Source organism: Zonotrichia albicollis, chromosome 5 (assembly GCF_047830755.1).
Source record: "Zonotrichia albicollis isolate bZonAlb1 chromosome 5, bZonAlb1.hap1, whole genome shotgun sequence".
Classification (NCBI taxonomy): domain Eukaryota; kingdom Metazoa; phylum Chordata; class Aves; order Passeriformes; family Passerellidae; genus Zonotrichia; species Zonotrichia albicollis.
The window spans coordinates 46,043,694-46,064,832 of record NC_133823.1 but is presented as its reverse complement, the minus strand read 5'-3'; the positions used below and the strand labels follow the sequence as shown (position 1 = coordinate 46,064,832).

At 43.8% G+C, this 21,139-nt stretch overlaps 1 protein-coding gene across 2 annotated transcripts in view; it reads right to left on the bottom strand.

Moving 5' to 3' along the window:
- Positions 1 to 20,538, bottom strand: part of BEND4 (BEN domain containing 4) — a 31,641-nt gene extending 11,103 nt beyond the window's left edge. For both annotated transcript variants that reach the window (XM_005490535.4, XM_014269524.3), the window contains exons 1-2: positions 20,016 to 20,538; positions 10,772 to 11,338 (exon numbers count right to left, since the gene is read on the bottom strand). In XM_005490535.4, the coding sequence (XP_005490592.1) occupies positions 10,772 to 11,338; positions 20,016 to 20,379 (931 nt within the window). In that variant the 5' untranslated portion in view covers positions 20,380 to 20,538. The remainder of the gene's footprint in view (positions 1 to 10,771; positions 11,339 to 20,015) is intronic.
- Between the last annotated feature and the right edge of the window lie 601 nt (positions 20,539 to 21,139).

The window sequence follows — 21,139 nt, the reverse complement described above, 5'->3', positions numbered from 1 at the left end:
TCAGTAGTGGTACCAACATCCTATTCCCTTCTGTTGAGGTGATAGGTTAATTAGGGATGATTCAATTATGGGTCTCTCTTAAGCAGATGCTGCCACATCCCTGATTAACTCTGGAGTATTTTTGAAATACAGCTCTTTTCTCCTGAGCCTGAAACACCATAGGAGAATTAAACAGATATTAATCCAACATTACAACTGACTTGTGCAAGACTAAATAAGCATAGTTTTTAAGGTATCTTATGACTTTCACATTTTGAATGGGTTGTTTTTGTAAAGTATTCAGATTTAATCATAGCTTCAGCTCAAAACTCAGAAGAAATATTTACATTCCTTTTTTAAAAATTACTACTTCTTGGCATTTTATCATTTCTTTTCTGAAAAAATGTGGTGTTTTGGGCTTTATCTTAAGCTGGCAGTCTGGAAGCAAGCACTGAAATATCTGAGAATGTCCGAAGGTAGGATTTATGGGTATTTTGCCCTCTTTCCTTGGCATTTACACCACACAGCTTACTATGCCCCTGTCTAGGCAGACAGGGTGCAAAACAAAATTACTCTGTGCAAAGCAGAGCCTTTACTGTGGGATAAGAGGAGTTACATCCAGCCCTCTGCACACAGAAGTCATGCAAAGTGCCTGATATGATGAATAAAATTCTATGTTATTGCACCCCACGTTGACTTCTCTGTAAAGACAACCCATCAGTGTATTTACTCCTGCTTCTGTTTTTTCACACAGTAAGTAATCTCACTGCAGGCTACCCAAGGATGTGTTTACCTATGTTCTTGCAAGGGTTTTGGGCTCAATTGAGAAGACAACAGGAAATTACTTAACCTGTTGTGTCTCCAGCAGATGAAGTGCAGCTCTATTTGAACTCTGTGCTGCTGATAAAATGCCTTCTCATTACCACTGAGAAACATGAGAGTACTAAAACCTGGCCAAAGCTTATAAAAACTTCTATCCTCATAAAAGCAGCAATGTTTTGAGCACAGCATTGTTTTTTTAATCGTTGTAGTGACTGGAGGATGCTGATCACTTCTGACTTTAAAGCCATGATACAGCACAGTTTGCTGTTGGTCCAAATAACCTCAACCTTTCCAACACCAGGTGCTACTTGCAAATCCAGACTTCTTGGGCTGCAATATTAACTGAAGTCTAGAAGAAACCACAAAGAGGGCAGCACGAGGTGGAGAGTCAAAGCTTTGGTTTTGCTGCTGTGTCACTCTTATGGCTCTACAGATATTCTCTTTGCTGAGAACTGTTTCCTCCAAACCCTTCAGGAAATTTAATTTTATAAGAGCCTGGGGGTCCCAGCTGGGAAGACGAATAATCATTTAAGTCTATTAGTTTATTTATTCTGTTTATTTTTGATGGGGTCTCCACAGGGTTAACAAGACCATAGCCCCATGGGCTGATACTCTGCATGCTTATGCAGGTATCACTATCAGGACATCACCAACAGTGCTCTTACTGTAAGCAGTGGGAGAGATACCACCATTGAGATAACACTTATGATTTAGCAGAAAGCCTGTGGGGAGGCAGTAATTTTCCTGCCCTTTAGGGAAGAAGTTTCCACAGCCTTTACCTTCTGGAAGTGCCAGTGTCTCAGAATGGACACTGGAGATGGCAAAGCCGCCTGGCCTGCAGAGAATGAAAGGGCAAGGTCTTTGCAGGAGCTAAAGGGCAAGGAGGAGTGGGGCCCACAGGGAGCCCGGTGTGCCAGGGAAGGCTGGTCTGGCTAAGATGTTAACCAGGACACACGCAGGAGGGGCAGGTGTTTGCTGCCATTGATCCAATTTTAAGATGTTGTTATTCTAGGTATCTGTATATTGTAACAAGTGCTTATTCAGCACAGCTTGTCACAGCTTTCTCTGCAGAGAACCCTAACTTCTAATGAACAGTTGAACAGTGACTGTGGTGGTCACACCCTGTGCCAATGACAAAATCCAGGCTATGGTCTCTCAGCCCGAGCTGCCACACAGGACAGTGACTCCCTGGACTAAATCCTCCTTGCAACAGACAGCATCAGTGGGTGAAACACCACGGAACTCAAGCAGTCATCCCCCAGTGATGCAGTTTCTACCCACAGGAACATAAACCTTATTTCAAGTCTGCATTCTGTTTTCCTTCAAACTGGGCTTTGCAAAATTTTTTGGAACAGAAATGGAAAATGCCTGTTACTTGTTACATAATGAAGGTAAAGTAATTTCTCCATTTTTTCTTTGCTAAGCCCAACACTGACCTTCCAGAGGTGCTGGGCTCCCACTAAAAGCAGAGTCCCTCCACCTCCTTACATCTCCTGTCTGTACAGCTGATGGCTGTGGGTTTTTGGCCAAGCTGTGCATCAACACCCAAGCAGAAAGTCACTGTGACTTCCCAAAGCCTTTCTCAGGGCACTGAAGGTGCTTAGTGCCTTTCCCAGTGCATTTCCCAGGAGCTGAAGCCAAGCAGAGCCACGTTCTCTGTGCCCCAGCACACAGAGATCAGCCAGGTCTGTCACCTCACATCCTCCTCTCTCACAGCTGCCTCTGCACCTCTTGCAAGCTGTAAGCAATGACTGTGTGCTCATGGATTAAAGTATTAAAAACATGGGCTGTGAACAGTTTCACAAAAAACATCCCTCCAGAAATTCAACCGCATCATGGCAGTTTTCCCGAATTTCCCGAATACAAATATATTTGTATTTTTAAATCGTGTTTTGTAATTTAATGTTATGTAACACCCTGTATATCTGCAATACTCATCAACCAAACTTTTCATCTCATCAAAACCATAATTTGGCAAGATGTAGCCTGGTACTAATGCCATTATTCTGGTTTAGCACTCTATTAATTGAAGCTGGCATCAGCTGTGCAATTAGTTTGTCTGGCTCAGTATCAGGCCAATGAAATCACCATCATCCAGGACATGTCCTTTAAAAAAAATCAGATACTATTTCCATCTTTCAGTCTTCTGAAGCATCCAAAATATTACAAAGCATAAAGAAAAATGATGGTCAGAATTGTGTTTTTCATGTTGGGTTTAGCTCCTGAAGTGAGCTGTCCAAACCTCCTGGCTTTGCAAACATCACCTTGGGTAGCAGCTGCCTTGAGCCTTTGGTAGTGAGCTGATGTGCACTTAGGGAGGAAAAGCTGTGGTGTGCAAGCAGCTACTGCTCTCCAGGGTCCCAGCACTGGGAGCAGCTGGGACAGGCACTGAGGCTGCTGATGAATGTGTGGTAACACCCAGAGTTACACTGGAAAGGGAAAATATTTCTACGTGCTTACCATCACCATTATATTGGTGTGACTGCATCATGCTATCCTCCACAAGTACCAGAACAGAAATAGACAATGAACAGTTCCATATTATTGATAAAATCTATTTCTGTCTGATAATGGTCCGACACTGTTGTTAGGATATCATATTTTACCTTTATTTTGCCAGGGAAAAGAAGCCTTCTCTAGACAATGCTCCACATTTCATTTTAATCATTAGTTTACCACTGATACAACTGCTTTTTACACATCACCATTAACTTCCCCTTGAATCCATTTGTTATGTTTCTAATTCTTCCTTTACTTTCCCTCTAAACTGGTTGGTTTTGTAATCAGCATTATACTTCTCCTCTTAGATAATCTTTTGGGGCCTTCAGTGACATGTTTTTAATGTTTCCCAATTATCACTCATTCTATTTTTTTTTTCTTTTTAAACCTCTTCCTCTGATAATTGTTTCCAATTTTTTATGAAGTGCCATGAGCATCCCTATTATTGGTTTGAGCTGGGTTTTTGCTCATTATAAATTGTTACTGGGACACAATCACTTACATGACTTACACTGATATCTGTCACAATGAGAACTCTCATTTATTCACCCAAAAATCCACTGCAGCCTTCAGTGTAAAACATTCCAGGGCTGTTTGCATTGCCAAAGCACAGCACTGTGAAGAGATGCTTGGGCTTGCTGTAAATACAGCACATCTCCAAGGTAAATAAAGTGTCTCTCCAACCTCTCCTGCAGCATCAGACAGTCCCAGTGAGATGGGAGGGCTCACCCAGTTTGGCTGTGTGTGTCTCTGCAGTATCTCAGCCCCACAAACAGACAGTAAGAAATCTGGTTATTCTGCAATCAATAAGATTTTGTGCTCTGTAGCTGACACTGGCTGGTATTCCTCTTGATGCTCTGCAGAAGATGAATCCCTTAGCACTCGAGACAACTTAGCTCTGCCTCACCAGAGGGGAGGAAAATTGGGAAGGGTGTACATGTACTGCAGCCTGCTCAGGCCAGCAGCTGTTAGCTCAGCCTGGCTCAGCTCTGCTCTGTGTCCTCCTTCACCTGACCTTGAGCAGCGCTTCCTTCCCAGTTCATTGCAGGGCATTTCTAAATTGATGCTCGACTGTCAAAAAGATGTAACAAATGATAGGGAACGTGCTGACGAACCACAGGGCTGTGTGAATTTCTTATAGCATTAATGGAGATGCCTTTGCTGCCTGAGATTTGAACAAGTGTGCATGGCTTGGATTATTTTAGCTCATACAGTCATTTATTTCAATAGTCAGCTGAAAGCCAGCAAAAGCTGCATGGATGGTCCAAGAAGATGAGTTTGTTTGGAGAGAGATGGGCTGGAAAAACAGCAAGGGGCAAGGAAAGATAGGGGAGGAACTGATCTCAGTGCTCAAGAGCCTGCAAATTTGGATATTTGTGACTGGATGGTAAAATAAAACCAGCACTCATTTGTAGCGAAAGCATAAAGCAGAAATCAAAAGAATTGACACAATCTGTAGGAGGGTGTTAAAGATTTCCTAAACTGACCTACATGCCAGCTGAAAACAGGGAAGGGAGAAAAATTCAAGGAAATATCTCATTACTTAAAAAATCCCCCTCAGCTGTGTTTTCCAGGCAAATAATTTAATTTCTATAAATCTGCATCTGAAAAGCCATTGTACTTTTAATTTTCTTTTGCAATAGATTTCTTCCAGAAAAAAGAATGTACCCCTCCCATATGCCCCTGGGATATACACCTCTGTATAAACAACAGATTAAAAGAGATAAAATGAGGCAGCTGTGCATCTCATTTAAGTGATGCTGCCACATGCTCCTGTGGCTTTTATTTTTGTCTGTGCTCTCTCACTTTCCCTCACTCATTAGAAGGAGCCTCTTCTTATGATCCCATTCAGCAGTGAAGTCTTCCCTTCCTGCAGAGGGGACATCCTCTGCAAACCCGTCTACTACACATTTCTACTGCTGGTAACTAACAGGGAAACCAGGAAGTCCCCTGTGAGAAGGGACAGCAGTTTGTGTCACTAAAAACCAAATGTTTACCTGCAAAGGCCAAACCAAAGCTGAGACCTGGGAGTTCATCCTTGACAGGCTGAACTGCAGCTCCCCACAAAATTCTCACCAGCTCTGGTATCCCAAGTTGGCTGAGAAACCCGATCTCCCAAATTCATGTGAGTTTGTATCCAGAAACACAGAGAAAAAAGAGAAAGCAAGCCCTGGTCTGCTGCAATTACATGTTTCAGTAAGTTTTTGTACTCAGGTTGCTTTAGCAAAGTAAGCTGTCCCCCCCAGCAGCAAGCAAAGCTGTGCTACAAATTCAAAGGGGTTCTTGTGCCCAACACTGGGTGACCGTGCTCGAGGCTCTCTCTTCTCACTGTAACTTCACACTTTGAAGCTGAAGAGCAGAACGAGGCCACAGATCAGACCAAAACATCCAGAACATCAAGGGAAACCAAAGAAGTGGTTAAATGTGAACATCAAGAAAAAGGACAAAAAAAAGGACATGAAAAAGTGTTCATCATAACCCTTGATGGCTGCTTTATCTACACTATGGTTGTGGTAGGCTCTTTGGAAACATGAGGCTCTGAAAGTATAAAGGAGACTGGATTTGTAGGGAAAAGTAATATCTTTTATTGTATCATCCAATAGTCAGGAAGAGGAGTCAAGCCTTGAGCATACAAAACCTCCTGGAAAACTTGTCTGACTTTTCAATTACACTGATATTAAATTTACCTGCAAATCCCACTTTGCTTTGGCTACTTCCAGCCACCATGAATGCAGCCTCTATAGGTGACCAGGACTCAACATTTGAGGGAGTTTTCCTTCCCCATCCCTCTGCTATTTGCTGGAGTATTTTTTGCTGCTGGGCTAACAAAGTTCGAATAATCATTGAATTTGTCACACACTGCTTCATATACTTACTAAATCACAACTTTTTACTACTTTCAGATTGCTTTATCCAAAACCATGCAGCAAAACTGGGAGCACCGGGAGACAAACCCTAACTCATGATTACAGACCTTTGCTTTAATCACCTGGAAATATTTTTTCCCTTTCAGATAAAAAAGTGTGAGAAAATCATGCTGATTATAATGAAGAGCTGTTTAATATCCTCATGGTTAAAATCCACGTCTTGTATGCAGCTCCACAAATATGTCTTTAGATTTACTACTGGGAAAGTTTCACAGCCACAGTCATTTCTATACAGAGGAAAGAAACTAGGAGACACTTTTCTTCTCATGTACATGGATTACTTTGTTTTGTTCTTAATGATCTCAAACCTTAAAGAATCAATGATGATGTTGCCAATCTAGGTAATTCCTTCCAGGAATTGCCTAAACTTCAATTATTTTTCAGAGGAAAACACGATAACACACTGAATGAAAATGCTTCTCTTCTGTTCAGTTGAATTGAAAACTGAAAATGCTTGGTTAATATTTTGCCCTAAAAAAATAAATATTGGGAAAACTGGACAAGTTGAAAGAAGTTGCACTGGTTTAAACCCCAAGCAGTAAAATATAAATTTTTCTTCATTTATTCTACAGCTGGAACAATTAATTTTCACACAAATTTAAGTATTGTTTCAGTCAAATCAAATGGGGTTTCTTTGAAAAAAAATCTACCCATCCAGCAACCGAAATATATGGGGTATTCTATCCATGTAATCGTTTCTCTCCAGTGGTGATATGCCAAAGAGTGATGCTGGGCTGCAGGCAAAAAGATCCTACAGAACTGAAGGGCTCTACAGCAACAGGGCAGAGTCCTGAACACTGAAAAATCTTATTTTCTGTGTCCAAAAGCTACAGGAGGATATGTCTTCTGTAATATTTGTTAAAAAAAAGAAAAAAGTGTCATTGCCTTTACATCTGCAGAGAAAACACTCTTTTTTGTGGTAGTCTCTTTGTGAGCCTTGCTTTGCAAAGCTCGAGGCAGAGATGTATAGCGGCAACTATTTTTAGATCGCAAACTCTCATGGATTTTAAAAGGGCTTTTGCATATGGAAAGTGAAAAAAAGAAATGCAAAGTATTTCAGGAGAAGGATAGAATGATTCATATTATACAGCAGAAGGGAGGGGTTGGTGCTTTTATATCCTGCTGGCAGAGTTGCTGGTGGAGCCTCAGTGCCCGTGGGAAGGGCACGGCGCGCGCTGCCATCGCCCCACAGGGTCCCCTGCCAGCCCAGCCAGCGGCTCTGCACCCGCTCCCCAAGCCTGGGAACAGAAACCACCATGTAAAAACGTCCTGCCCTTTCAGTGGCTCCATGGGGACAGCATGGCAGCCTTCACACCCACCTGGCCCCCCTGGCTGCCTCCCCACCACGCTCAGTGCCTCCCCTGGCCCCGCGGATGGCCTGAACGAGGGGGATGAACACGCAGGGAAGGAAGTTTGGGCTCTGAGGTTACTTTGATGTGATAAATGGTGGCACACAACACTGACACTCTGCAGAGGGCTTTCTGTCTGCCTCCTGAGGCATCTTCATGGGCCAAAAAAAAAAGGCACAGAAAGTAAGCTCCTGCTTACATATAGACCTGGGCAACACAGAAAAAATTCTGCCAGCTTTTTTGGGAGTAGGAGCTCACAGGAGCAAAATGAACACTAGAGACAAAAATAATTAGACATTGCCTTTAGCTGATTTTTGATTAACTTTGCTCAGTGGTGGCTGTGTGACTGCCTGAGGATTTCTGTTCTACCATGCAGCAAAATCTGAGGGACTTCTGTGGCTCTTAACACTTCTGCAAACACATGGGTCACTTCAGATCTATCTGAATATGTCACCAGAAAGCAGCAGATGTATCTGATGATGATTTTATGCTGGCAGATGAAGTCCTACTTCCTTGCACATCGTTTATGTTTGTCTGCTTCCTTTGATACTCTGTAAACAAGGAGTTTCATGACTCCTGGGGGGTGTAAAATGACTATGATTTTTATGCATGTTTATCACTTTTAAAGGGAGATAAAGGGTAAGTGTGATGACCCAGCTAAATACTTGCTGTTTAACCCAGCATTAATCCTGGCAAAATACAGGCAATCACAACGGGATTCAAATGATAAAGAACTAAAGAATATGAATACAATTAATTCCAGTCAAAATGGTCTTATGGAAAGGAGAACCTGCCAGACTAACCTGATTGTCACTCTTTGATAAGCGTAGAGGTTCACCTGAAAAAGCTGGGCTGAACAACGTAAGACACCCAGACTCCTGAAGGGCATGTCACTTCCTACCATGAGCTAGCTGATTGCAAAAGTAGCAACACAACACCAGCAGATCAAACCAAATATGTATCAGGAACCTGCTATTGACATCTCAAATATCTGTCACTGCAGGAATCATCATTAATAGGCAAGTTTCTAGAAAGGCCCAACAAGAACTAACAACACCTTCAAAACTATTCAACATTCCTAACCAGTATCACAAAGTTAATTCAAAAACAATTTGAAAAATTCTGGATGATACAGAAACTGAGAAATCAGCAAACAGTGGGCAAGTGGGACAATCTGGAACACTTAGTACATGAACACAGACAAATACAAAGTGTGTACTTTTAGGAAGAAATGTGCACAGAATGAGAAGCTCAGCTGCACAACCCACCAGGGAAACCACAGGTACAAGTGAAGAGTCTATTCACCTTTGATCAGGCTCACGGGAACATATTGCAGGCATTTCCAGTGCCCAGTTTTTAAAGAAATTAGCAGAAGGGGAGGAAAAAAACTGCAAAGAAGGATTCAGGTAATTTGAGGAGTTTTAAACAGTACTGTTTGCTTTGTTTATTTAAAATGGAAATTAAGTCAGCTTTCAGTCTGTAAGTACCTTCAAACAGAAGAAGTACCAAGACCTATAGAGCACTTCATTTAGTGGAGCAAAGCATAAAAGTCAATGGCTAAAAGCTGATTTCAGGTAGTCAGGCAGGGAACAAGGCACATATTTTCACCAGTGTCATTAAGCATTGGAATCAATTGTCAGCTAAGGGATACAGCCACTGCCACCAGAAACTGGAGGCTGTATGAGATACTACTTGAGTCAAATACAAGTTATGCATTAGTGAAAGTTAAAAAAAAAAATATTACTGTGTTCAGTACAGGTGACTGAATGAAAGCTGTCAGTGAGGTTACAGACCCTACAGGATCACTTCTGGTCTTACACCTGAAGGTAGGACCCCCCAGGAGTCGAAGTCCACACAATTCTCTTTGTCACACAGTTCCAGATGATGTACTAACCCCTGCTGAAACCACTGAGAGTGCATGAGTCATGGTAACTCTATGTTTTTGAGAGAGGTGAGGGAGTTACTCTAAATTTTGGGTTTTCTTTGCACTGAACAATGCTGCTTATGGGATTTGCCAGCATCCCTATGGACCAATGCACAAAAGAAAAACATGATATGATACAAATAATGCACAGTTCATCACTGATAGCTGGGGAGAAGAATGATGAAGACTACTGCTTGCATTTTGCTCAGATTTTGCAACTGCCTCTACATGTTGGGGCAGTAATTGGTTACTGCCTTCTTCCTTTCTGCATAGTTAGCATCTTTGAAGTTATTTTCTCTCTTGCAGCTCATGCTGTACTAGACATGCTTTTCTGCCATTCTGAGATCAGTTCAATTAACTCTTTACGGATCTACTCTAAGACCTTGAGTTCAGGTAAAAAAGGTGCAGTTCCCTAGTGTTTATATGTGTCAAAAGCATGATGTATGCTTCTTTCTTTGCTAAATTCCAATTTGCCTTTAGTATTACTATTTGAGGTGTATTTTTGCCTGTGCTGAAAGTTTAAAAAATACAGGTCCAAGATACTTTGTTCTTATCCCATTCCACTCTTCAAGTATCTTGGCTCACCTGAAAAGTGAGAGGTCCTAGGTGTAAAGAGCAAGAGAAGCTTTTCACAGAAGGGGTTTCTGTTTGAATTCTTTCTCTCTCCCAGTGGCTTCTAGGTATTGCTGAACTGGAAAAGTTGTTAGGTTTTTGTAGGGTTTTTTTTTTTTTTCAGATTTATTTGAAGACGAATGGGAGGAGATGTAGTAATGCTTCTCACTAAGCTAGCAGCAATTTAAGAGAAACTGTTCAAAGTAAAAGCCAAAATTATTTCAGGTAAAACTATGGATATAACTTTGAATAGTTTCCTTAAGTAACCAAAAGGAAGGAGTTTCAAAAGGAGTTAGGTTTATAAGCTGTAATGGCAATTACAAAAAAAAAAAAACCCAAAAAAAAAACAAACCCAAGAGTTATGAAAGCATATGTTTGAAATTACTATGACAAACCACCAAATTTATATTTGGAATATGGGATTACAAGTACATCCCACCTGAACACACCTTACTAGTGTAGGACTCAATATTCATAGAGATGAATATCAGCAGGTAATTTTACAGTGGGCACAGCTATAGGAATTTTGGCTGGAGACAAATTCCAGTGTTTGATTCTTATGATTTCAACCTTTAAAAAATACTAGAACTTGAAATAAACCATCACCCACATTATTTTTATCACTCAACGGCAACATTTCATGGCAGGAGATTATTTACCTGGAATGCTCTCCAACTTTCTACGAAGCTCTTCATTTTCTTGTTGCAATGAAATTACCTCCTGCTCTAGCTCTTGACACCGAGGGCAGTAACCTTCTTCCTCTTCCTCCTCTTCCTCCTCTGGAAGTGTAGAAGATGATGGATGACCATGAGATTCCGATGTTGCTGGAGATGTCCATCCACCTAAAGTGTGTACTGGAGAGGCTGAAAGTGGATCCACATCTGCCAAATGGCTAAAATCATTTATTGATGAGGTGTTCTGAGAAGGGAAGCTCCCAGAAAGCAAATAGTTCTGAAGGGAATCAGTAAAAACTCTCAGAAAGGCTGAGGTTTGTTGTTTCTTTTGCATATACTGCATCTCTATGTCTAAAATGTCTGACGTCTGACTATGGACCATTTTCCCGAGCTGACAGTGCTCTTGTCTTTCACTATAATTTGGGTTTTCCTGCTTTATACAAGAAATCATGGACTGAGAGTGATTGTTGTCCAGCAGTTTTCCACCACAATTTAAGAGACTTAGAACCCGGCTGCATTGTTGAGCAAAGGCATCCAGAATCATTCGACTCTCTGCAACAAAAGAAAAGATGAATCACAGAAACCTAATGCAAGAGGTTATGCCAGGCAGTAGCAGCTAGATGAATGTACACAACTGTTTACAGTAGCATGCATTTTATTTCTGAACATATTAAAATTATGCCTTCTGCTTTAATACTTCTGCAACACTGTGATTTAAAACAATCCTGACTCTGTTTCTATTTTGAGAGAGCCCTTGTGACCTTGCTGTTAATCAGAAATGCATTGTGATGATAGACACTGCCTACTGACATCTTCTTTCAGAGGGATTAAGTCAGGAAAATGGGGAAGAAAATACAAATTACATCCAATTTGCTACAAGTTCAAGTAAGTACTGCCCAGAAAGCCTATTTCAAGCTGTTGGAGGGCATTAACTCTACATACTTGTAGGACTTTGCACCATACCTTTGTCCTATGCTCAGTTCCTCTCCAACAAGGCTTCCAACCTTTGTTATTTCTCCTTTTTGTCTTTGATGCACTTGTTTGACATTGGGCACGGAACACTCCACACAACTGACCCTAAATTCAATGGACTTTGCTTCTGTTCCTTTTGCTCTTGGTTCCAGATATGTCCAGGAACTACCCAGAGTGATAAGCACAAACCCCTCTCCTTAAATCAAGCAAAGGCATGCTGCAGGTTTGCAGGCAGGCCAGTATGGCACAGTGGAGAGTGGAGTTCTTCAAGATGCTCAGCACACAGTCAGGAAACTCTGCATAGGATTGTTTCTGCAGCAGTTTCTGGAGACAGCAGCTCAGCTCTGGCATTAGGACAGGGATGCCGTGCTGCACCTAGTCAGCTTTCCTCTCATGACAGGAGGCGTCATGTCTCAGGGAGCAATAGCAGCTACAAACTAAACCTACAGAGCGGGATGGCTCATTTCTGCAATGTCTACATGTATAGCTCAAGCTGCTATAATACTTCCTGGAACCAGACAGGAAATGACCAGGATATTTATGATACCACCTGTTAGGCTCCCCAGCAAAAACAGTGCCTTTTAATTTTTTTTACCTTATTCAAAGCTAATTTCCTCTAGGTATCTAAACAGATGTAACCAACATTTTGCAAAAGAAAAAAAAGACTGGTAGGTTAAAGCAGTGCCAATTTTGGAGAGCACTTCTCAGGCAGGCTTGACTTTTAGAAAGTGACAAACGCATTTACTGTTGAAAAGGCAACCTGCTACAGAGACATGAGACTGAGCACCCTAGACCTTCATTTACCATAACTTCATCAGTAGCGTCATCACAGTCATGACACATAAAAACCAGAAATGTTCAGAATTCAGCCATTTACGGGGTGGCACTTTTGTCACCGTCGTATTTTCTGAAAAATCCCTTCACCAGGATTTCTTCTCCTGGGAAGCTGAGAAGCCTCAGAGAAAAATGAAAACAATAATTATCTGATTCACTTTTCCTGTGTTTTGCTGCTTTGGAATGTGGTTTGGACATTGTTTACCAACCGGTCATTGTTCCATTGGTTTCATGTGAATTGTTTTGACTTAATGACCAATCACAGTCAAGCTGTGTCAGACTCTGAGGACAGAGTCACGAGTTTTTCATTATTCTTCTTTTAGCCTTTTGTCTGTATCCTTTCTCTATTCTTTAGTATAGTTTTGGTATAGTATTCTTTAATATAATATAAGATAATAAAATAATAAATTAGCCTTCTAAGAACATGGAGTCAGAGTCATCATTTTCTCCCTACGACGGGGGACCCTGAAAATACCACAGCACTTTTCACAGCACTTCTGCAAGATCTACCACTATCTGGTGGAAAATCTACTTTACACTGAGGTCACTACAGCTGACCTGAATAGAATAGAATATTTAGAAATAGAATATTTGAAACATTTAGAATTTAGAATTACAAAATTTAGAATAGAATATTTGAAACAACACTAATTTGCATTTGTACCATGCTCCAGACCTCTGAAAGAGGGCAGAGCTGAAGCAGCATACAAATACTTTCAGCCTCAAATGCAGCCAGAGGAGCCGTCCCTGGCACAAAACCCAAGGATGTGATCTCCTGAGGACTGAAAAAACAGGAACCTGAGGGTCCTGGGCAGAGCAAGCCCAAGCCCAGTGCTGGGCCATGAGGCTGCCTGGGGCCATGCAGGGATTGCCCAGGGGAAGGACTGGAGTGGCCCTAAGACCACTGCAAGCATCCTCAGCATCAGCCTCCTGTGTTTATGAGCCACATCACACTCCTGGAGACGGGCTCAGACTAATGAAGGCAGGTTTCTACAACACCTCTCAGACCCAAAGCTTTATGCAATACCCTCTGTCCACACTAAACTGCAAAGGGCAGAAATGCACAGGCACTGCTCCCCCTTTGCAAGTGGGTGCCAATGAGGTGCCAGGTCCATCACCCACTGCCTCTCCTTCTCCTCTCCTACACTAACCTAAGGTCAGCTGTCTTTAACCCTTACAACCAATGCCACTGCAAAACAATACAGAAGATGTAACATGAATTAGAAGAACAGAATCCTGGTGGCATGGCAGCTTTAAACCAAAAGGAAATCAGGAAATTCAAGCATCACTAAAAACCCCAAGATGTGCTTTCTTTGTTTTACTTCTTTCCACATTTCCCCTTTAAAATTATTACAGGATGATATTGACTGTAACTTTGCAATCCTACTACAGAATGGTTTTTTCATTCATTTTAATCCTATAATCTGATTCCAGACCTGAAGTCATCTATACGGCTTGTATTTTAATCATTATTGTCTCTGTTCACAAAACAGTTACGTATTCTTTGCATATCCTTGTTGCATGGGGACAAGATATGAACGAAACAACTGAAAAGGGATTAGACTCATGTAAGAGATGTTACTCCAATATTATGGTTTATTCTAAAAACAGCAAAAGGTAACCTGACATTCAAATTACTAGTTTTGAAGAATACCAAAATACACATTAACATCTGTAAAGATTAAATTCATTATTAGTTTTGTTTTAAAATTTAATGCATTAGGCATATTCACTGTGATAATGGTTTAAAATGTAACTGAAATTTTATACAGAAATGACATTATTGATCTAATCTTCAGTATCAGATCTATTACAATGACACAATAACAGCAATTACTGTTTTTTTTTTCCTTACCTTCAACCCATACTCAAAGACATAAAAATGAGCCATGACAAAGCAGGGCTCATCTGAAAGGCTAACCCAGAGATCACAAATGTTTTTTTTCTGGGTACTGCTGGACAGCAATAGTGAGGGATGCCCTCAGCACATATTCTAGAAATATCTGTCTCTGTGCTGAAGCAGGTTCTACTTTGAAGAGACTTCTACACCAGTAATAGTGCACACACCCACAGTCTGAACAACCCTAAATGAGAATGATAACTGCAGTTATTTCTTATGATGGAGAAAAAAAAAATGTTGTCCATTAGCATATATTGTAGAAATTGGGATTTCAGCTTTTACAGACTGTCTATAATTAGAAATGCAAGCACTGTGCAATGTCTAATCACTTAAGAAATGACAAAAAGTTGTTTTTATGTGATTACTACTGAATAAACACCAATCTATGATTTTTAATTGATTTAACATAATGTATGTATTTTCTATGAAAGTAGGATTCCAGTGAAATCACTGCACTGGACTCAAACAGTGTAAGCAGTTTATTAAAGTCTTATTGTGATATTCCTTTTCCTTATTACCTTGCTCACCAACCATGTAATTCTAATGTCTCAGACCCCAGAGTCTTTAGTCTTACAGAGCTTCTATTGACTTTAACTAGACATTTGCCTGGAGGTGGACTTGCTGCCTAAGACCCATGAAGTGCTAAGAGAACAGGATTAAACTGCAGAAAGCACAAGTATTCCCGACTGGATTGTTTGGGACTGCAAGCAACCAGAAGATACTATCATATGGCAAATCAGGTACCAACTCCAGACACAGCATCCATCTTCACATCACTTTCTCACTGAGTCTGGGACTAGGGGAGGTTCTCAGCTACTCAACTGCCAGACTGAAAACAGGGTTTAATATGTCTGAAACTCACTCTGACAACTTACATTAACTAATGCATCAAAAAAGATGTCTGGAAAATCTGGCAGGTATAACTTCAGCTTTTCCCACATCTAAGGATTTTTTCAATACTTAGATCAGACAGCTTTATTAATAAGCATTTTGTTGGGTCTCAGTGGCTCTGGATTCAGGTTGTGGCTTTTCCAAACTTTCCTTTGTATTCTCGGGCAGCTGGTTTAAAAAGTCATCTTTATAATATTGAGTGGGTCTGAATACCATACATTCTCCCCTGCAGGGAATGTATTCATTGGTATTTAATTTTCAGCAAGATTGTGACGTTCAGGTTCCTTAGCAATTCCAATTGTCTCACTCTTCACCTTGCAGTGACTCAGCCCTCTCACCTGATTATTTGTATTTCTTGATCTGTTTATTACAATATTTTTATTAATTAAGATCCTGGGGCAGCAGCCTTGTACCCCTCAAACTGGCCTTTATCCAAGCACAGAGACTTGGTCATTATATTTTTTGATATGACCACTGCTGTAAATATTGTGCTTAAGTCACAAAATCGAGAACATGTGACACCTCCAATGACTACACAACATTTTCTTGGGCATTTTCCATACAGATCATCAAGACAGTCCAGTGGATTAAGACTACACGTGTCTGGCCATTTCAGTACTTATCTGAGAGATCTGCTTCCAGATGAGGGCTCACAATTTCTAAGGTAAGGTCAAAACACTGATCTTCATCTTAGCTGTTCATGGAACAAACTGTTTTTCTGTCTGGTCATAACAGAGCTTTATTAACTGGTCATTTTAAATATGCCATGTTTTTGGCACTGCTAACAGGTGTTACCAGCTCTGCTCTTCTTCCTCTGCTTTCCATGAAAGCCCACCCTAAAATTTAAGCTGCACTGTAAGGTCTACATCATGCTTTCCTAAGGAAAAGGACTTTCTTTGGTGGATTATGGGACTGTTCAATGCACATACTACCAAAGACAGATAGTTTTCATTCCAGTAAAATAATGTGGATAGATTAATAAAGAGTTTATATTTTATAGAAGAAAATAGGTATATGCTGGTGCTTTGCATGAATCCATCTGTGTGGCTCACAGCATCAACAGCAGTCAGAGTAACCTCCAGAGGAGAGAGGAGGATTGTGTTGCAGTGCAGCTTCACATTTCTCATTGTAAGATGACATTTCTCATGCAGGATCTTTCCCTGCATGATGGGGTCTCAAACTAAATTTTTTTTCACCATGGCACTGGGTGGAGAATTCCTGTTTTCCTTCCTTTCCCTAGCCCCTCTTCCTGCAATTCTGCTGGAGTCTGGAGGTGAGAGTGGTCTCTTAGAGAGCAACCAAGGGAAAATCTGGTTACCCTTGGGAAGAGTTCTAACCATTAGAAAAAGCTGCAAAAATATGGAAGCATCTTCAGTCGTGACTGTGTTTGAGGTGCCCACTTTCAAAAGCAAACTTGGAGCTGTGAATCTCAAGGGGCCAGAAATACCATGCCTGAAGTTTAGGAATCACCTGCATTAAGTGTTTAAGTTGTTGCCACAGAGTTGGGCATCCCAGGAGTGGTGTTTTACTGGCTCTTTGCTCACTGTTGCCTGCACAAGTGAAAAGGTATCAGCAAAAAGAGGGATATCTCTGAACCTAGGAAGTGGGTTTGGCAAAAATCTGCCCTACAGCACTCCACCCCTTTATTCAAGTAAGCACCTACCAAGAGCTGAGGATAAACTAAGTGGGCAAACTGTAGACATCATGGATGGTGACTGCCTTGTGGAGAATGCACATGCAGCTGGACACCTTCTAAGGGGATGATCTGTCCCTCCCTACAACACCCACCCATCGCTGGAGATGAACCTCTGGCTGAGAGGGGTTCTGGGCCTGTTTGCTCCCCTTGCTATTGTGGGGAGCACAGAGACCCCACAGGTGCTAGCCAAAGTACAGGGCAACTATGCATGGAGAACATGCAAATGCTCTCACTTTCCAGGGGCAAAACCCCAACTCTGCTTCCCCAGGGGTGGCCTGTGCTATTAAATTGGCTCACACATTAGTTAAGAGGATTTCAAGCTTCTGGACAATGGGATTTCTTCACATGCATACAGCACTGGGGTCCCAAATAGCTTCCTGCTCATCCTAGTGGTGCTACAGCTCCCAGGAAAAAGCTGCATGGTGTTCCTCCATCACCAAGCAGGAAGGATGGGCACACAGCTCAGCAAAGCATCCCTACCTATGGGATTAAAATATCCAGGAGATCTAAGCCTTGTCTATTGCTTTATAGAATCACAGAATGTTTTGGCTTGGAAGGGACCTTAAAGTTCATCTAGTTCCTCGCCCCTTGGTGTGGGCAGAGATACCTTCCACTAGACCAGGTTACTCAAAGATCCACCCAGCCTGGCCTTAAGCACTGCCAGGGATGGGGCATCCACAGCTTCTCTGGGCAACCTGTTCCAGTGCCTCATCAGCCTCACAGTAAATTTTTTTCCCACGTATCTAACCTAAATTTCCCATCTTTCAGTTTGAACACATTACTCCTTGTCCTGCTTCAGTTCCTCTTCAAGAATTCCTCCACAGCTTCCCTGTGGACCCTCCTAAGATGCTGGAAGGTTCCTATGAGGTGCCCAAGCAGCCTTCTCTTATCCAGGCTGAACAGACCCCACTTTCTCAGCCTGTCTTCAGAGGGACCTGCTCCAGTCCCCTTTCCAACTCTGGGCCACCTCTGGTAACAGCTTGTGCAAAATACTACTTGTACACACTGTAGCAAGTTTCTGGTTTGTTTCCTCCTGTTCTGTTTCTCTTGGCACTTACCTGAGCAAAGGGTGAGTTGGGACCCATATAGGAACCTACAGTAAAGACTGCATGTGCAGCTGAAGGGACAGGGACCTCAAAGAACTCTGGGGCACACATGGCAGTTTCTTCACTCTCTTTAGCATAGAACTAAATCAAAGACAAGCTCTGGAGCCTGCTCTAGGGCCTGGTTAGCACAATGACGTCAGGAAAAAGAAAGTCCAAACTTCCGCTCATTGAAGCCCAGAGGGCTTTGCTGTGAATATGGTCTCATATATCATCTACCAGACAGCTGAATGTTTTCCATGGCGTCATCTGCTTCTGTAAAGAAATGTAGGTGTCACATTTATCATCAGTGTTTTGATTGTGGGCCACAAAGAATACTTAAATACCACCATTTGGGCATTTCATATAAGAAGCAATTTCATGCAGAAAGATGACCTTCTGCCACGGATCACAGAACTATGCCCCAGAGATGTGAATTCTCTGGCTAATCTATTCAAGTGTTAAACTTTTTTGGTAAAGTACTTGAATTATTTGTAACAAGACATACTAAATTCATCCACTACAAGGCTACTTCTAAGCATAAACAGGCATTAGAACATAGCCATATATCCTATTAACTAGAGTCTCTCCCTGTTTAGTAAGGAAATGTCATCACATTTGTTACAAAGGCAAACAGCAACATACCAAAACAGGATCCAATTTTTCTAAATAAATAAATCAATGATGTGTCAAAAATTAACAGATGAGTTAATATACCCGATGATATCAAAACCAGATGGTGCTTCATAATATTCATCCTGTTCAGTCAAACCCTGAATATATTCTGGACCATCAGTATATAAAATAGGATGCTGCTATTTGTGATGGCAAACAAAAGCAATCATGCCTGCCAAGCACATACTATAACAGGCAGCATTTCAGCTCTGCTAGACAGAAAGTAATTAGAATGCTTTTAATGTCCAAAAGAATGATGCTGATAGGCTGCCACAGATGTGTAGATTTATGAATATTTATATGGTGGTTTATAGCTGACACTTTTATCAGTTGAAGAAGATAAAATATCTGCCTGACTCAAAAGCTTGACAGTCAGGTTAATAAAATCTCATTAAAGAGAATGACCTATGCAATTATATAGGATTTATTGTAATTCATTTTTGATTGTACTCTGCTTAAAGATGCAATTTCCCATTTCCTGATGCCAAATTTAGGTTGCATATCAAGATCTACGTGGTTTTTTAACTCCAAGCCATCACTAGAGGAAAGATATGCGTTCAGCATCTCGGTATCTTACACCTTTAAAGAAAAAAAAAATAATTTGATCTCCTGTTTGTCACTGCATCTTACGAAAACGGTGCAGGCAAGCAGCCGATCTATTTTCTTTCTGTTAAAATCACCACCGCTCTCTCTATCAGCAGCCTCTCCATTACCAGCAGCTCCTCCGGTAGCCGGCCCCAGCCTGCCGCCCTCCCCGGCGGAGCGGAGCGGGGCTGAGCGGAGCGGCCGGCGCGGGGCTCCCCCCGTCCTCCCCCGACGCCGGCAGCGGCAGCAGCAGCAGCTCTCGCTCCCTCTCCCTCCCTCCCGCAGGTGCGCACCGGCCGGCGGCGCCTGCCCCGCCAAGTGCTGCGCGGCCGCCGGCACAGCCCCCGCCGCCGCCACCCTGCCCACGGCCCCGGGCACCGCCGGCCGGGAGCGGCCCCGCCCGCCGCGGGAACTTCGGGGTGCCCGAGCCCCGTCCCCGCCCGCCGCCGCCCCGAGCGGGGCTCCCCGCGCCCCCCGCCAGCCGCCCGGGAGAGGTGCGCGCCTCGGCGGCGGAGCCCGCAGCCCCATGCCGCTCCCGCCCGCCGCAAAGTGCCCCGCGAAGTTGCGCGGAGGAGAGAGAGGAGTTGCGGGTACCTGCGCTCAGCTCCGCGCCGCCGCCCCCCGCCACCGGCGGGCAGGGGCCGTAGCGGCCCGAGGAGCTCGGGGCCGGCGGCGGCGGGCGGGGGTGGCCCTGGGCAGCGCCGGGGGCAGCGCCGGGGCGGGCGGGCCCGTTGGGGAAGGCGCCGTGCGGCGCGTAGGGCAGCGGCTCGGCGGCGTGCGGGAAGGGCTGCCCCGCTCCGCGCCCGCGGGGCACCTCCACCATGGTGGGTCTCTCGTAGCGCTTGGCCAGCGCCGCCCGCTTCCCGGGGAAGGTCTTCAGGACGCTGTAGGGACCCCGCTGCTTGTAGATTTTGGGGGTGCTGGGCCCCTCCTCCGCCGGCTGCATCTCCTCCTCCATCCTCCGCCGCCTCCCCCGGCGCGGCGCGGCCCCGCTCCGGGGCTGTGTCTGCCGCCGCCGCGGCTCGTCTCTGTGGCACGGCGGAGCCCCGGCGCGGCGGGGCGCCGGCCTGATTGACAGGCGGCCGCGCCAATGCCTGGAGGGAGACGGGCGGCGACCGGCAAGTGTTTAGGGTAATCGCCGCTAATGGCAGCGGGCGGGGAGGCGGGCGCTGGCGGGGCCGCGGCCGCCCCCGGCACCCCCGCGGGGCAGGCGAGCAGCGGCGGGGGGCGAGCGCCCCCGGGCACCCCCCGGCCCCGCCCGGCCCGAGGGGTTCGCGGGCTGCCGGACCCGCCCGCCCTGCCGAGCGGCGGCCGCCGCGAAAACTTTGTGTCCCCTCGCCGGGCGCGGAGCCCCGCCGGCCGCCGGGCATCCCTCCCTGCCGCTCTCCCTCCCTCCTCTCCCCGCACGGAGCGAGCCGCGGGCTCGCCTCCCCGGTTATTAGGGGTGAAATAAATAATGCCATAAATAAAAGTATTTGGGAGTCCAGGACCTGTCAGAGTTGATTAGGGCACAGAGGACATTTTCTTTCTCATTATGCAAAAGCATTTCATGGCGAAATAAAAGAGGTTTCGCTGTAACTCATGCATGTCAGATTTCCAGGAATCCGGGAGATTAATCACATTTAACATTATTTGCAACGCCCCCCGCCCGCTTTTTGCAAACTGCTTAAATGCGGCGGACGCGTGGGGCGCAGGCTGGTCCCGCGTCCCCTGCTCAC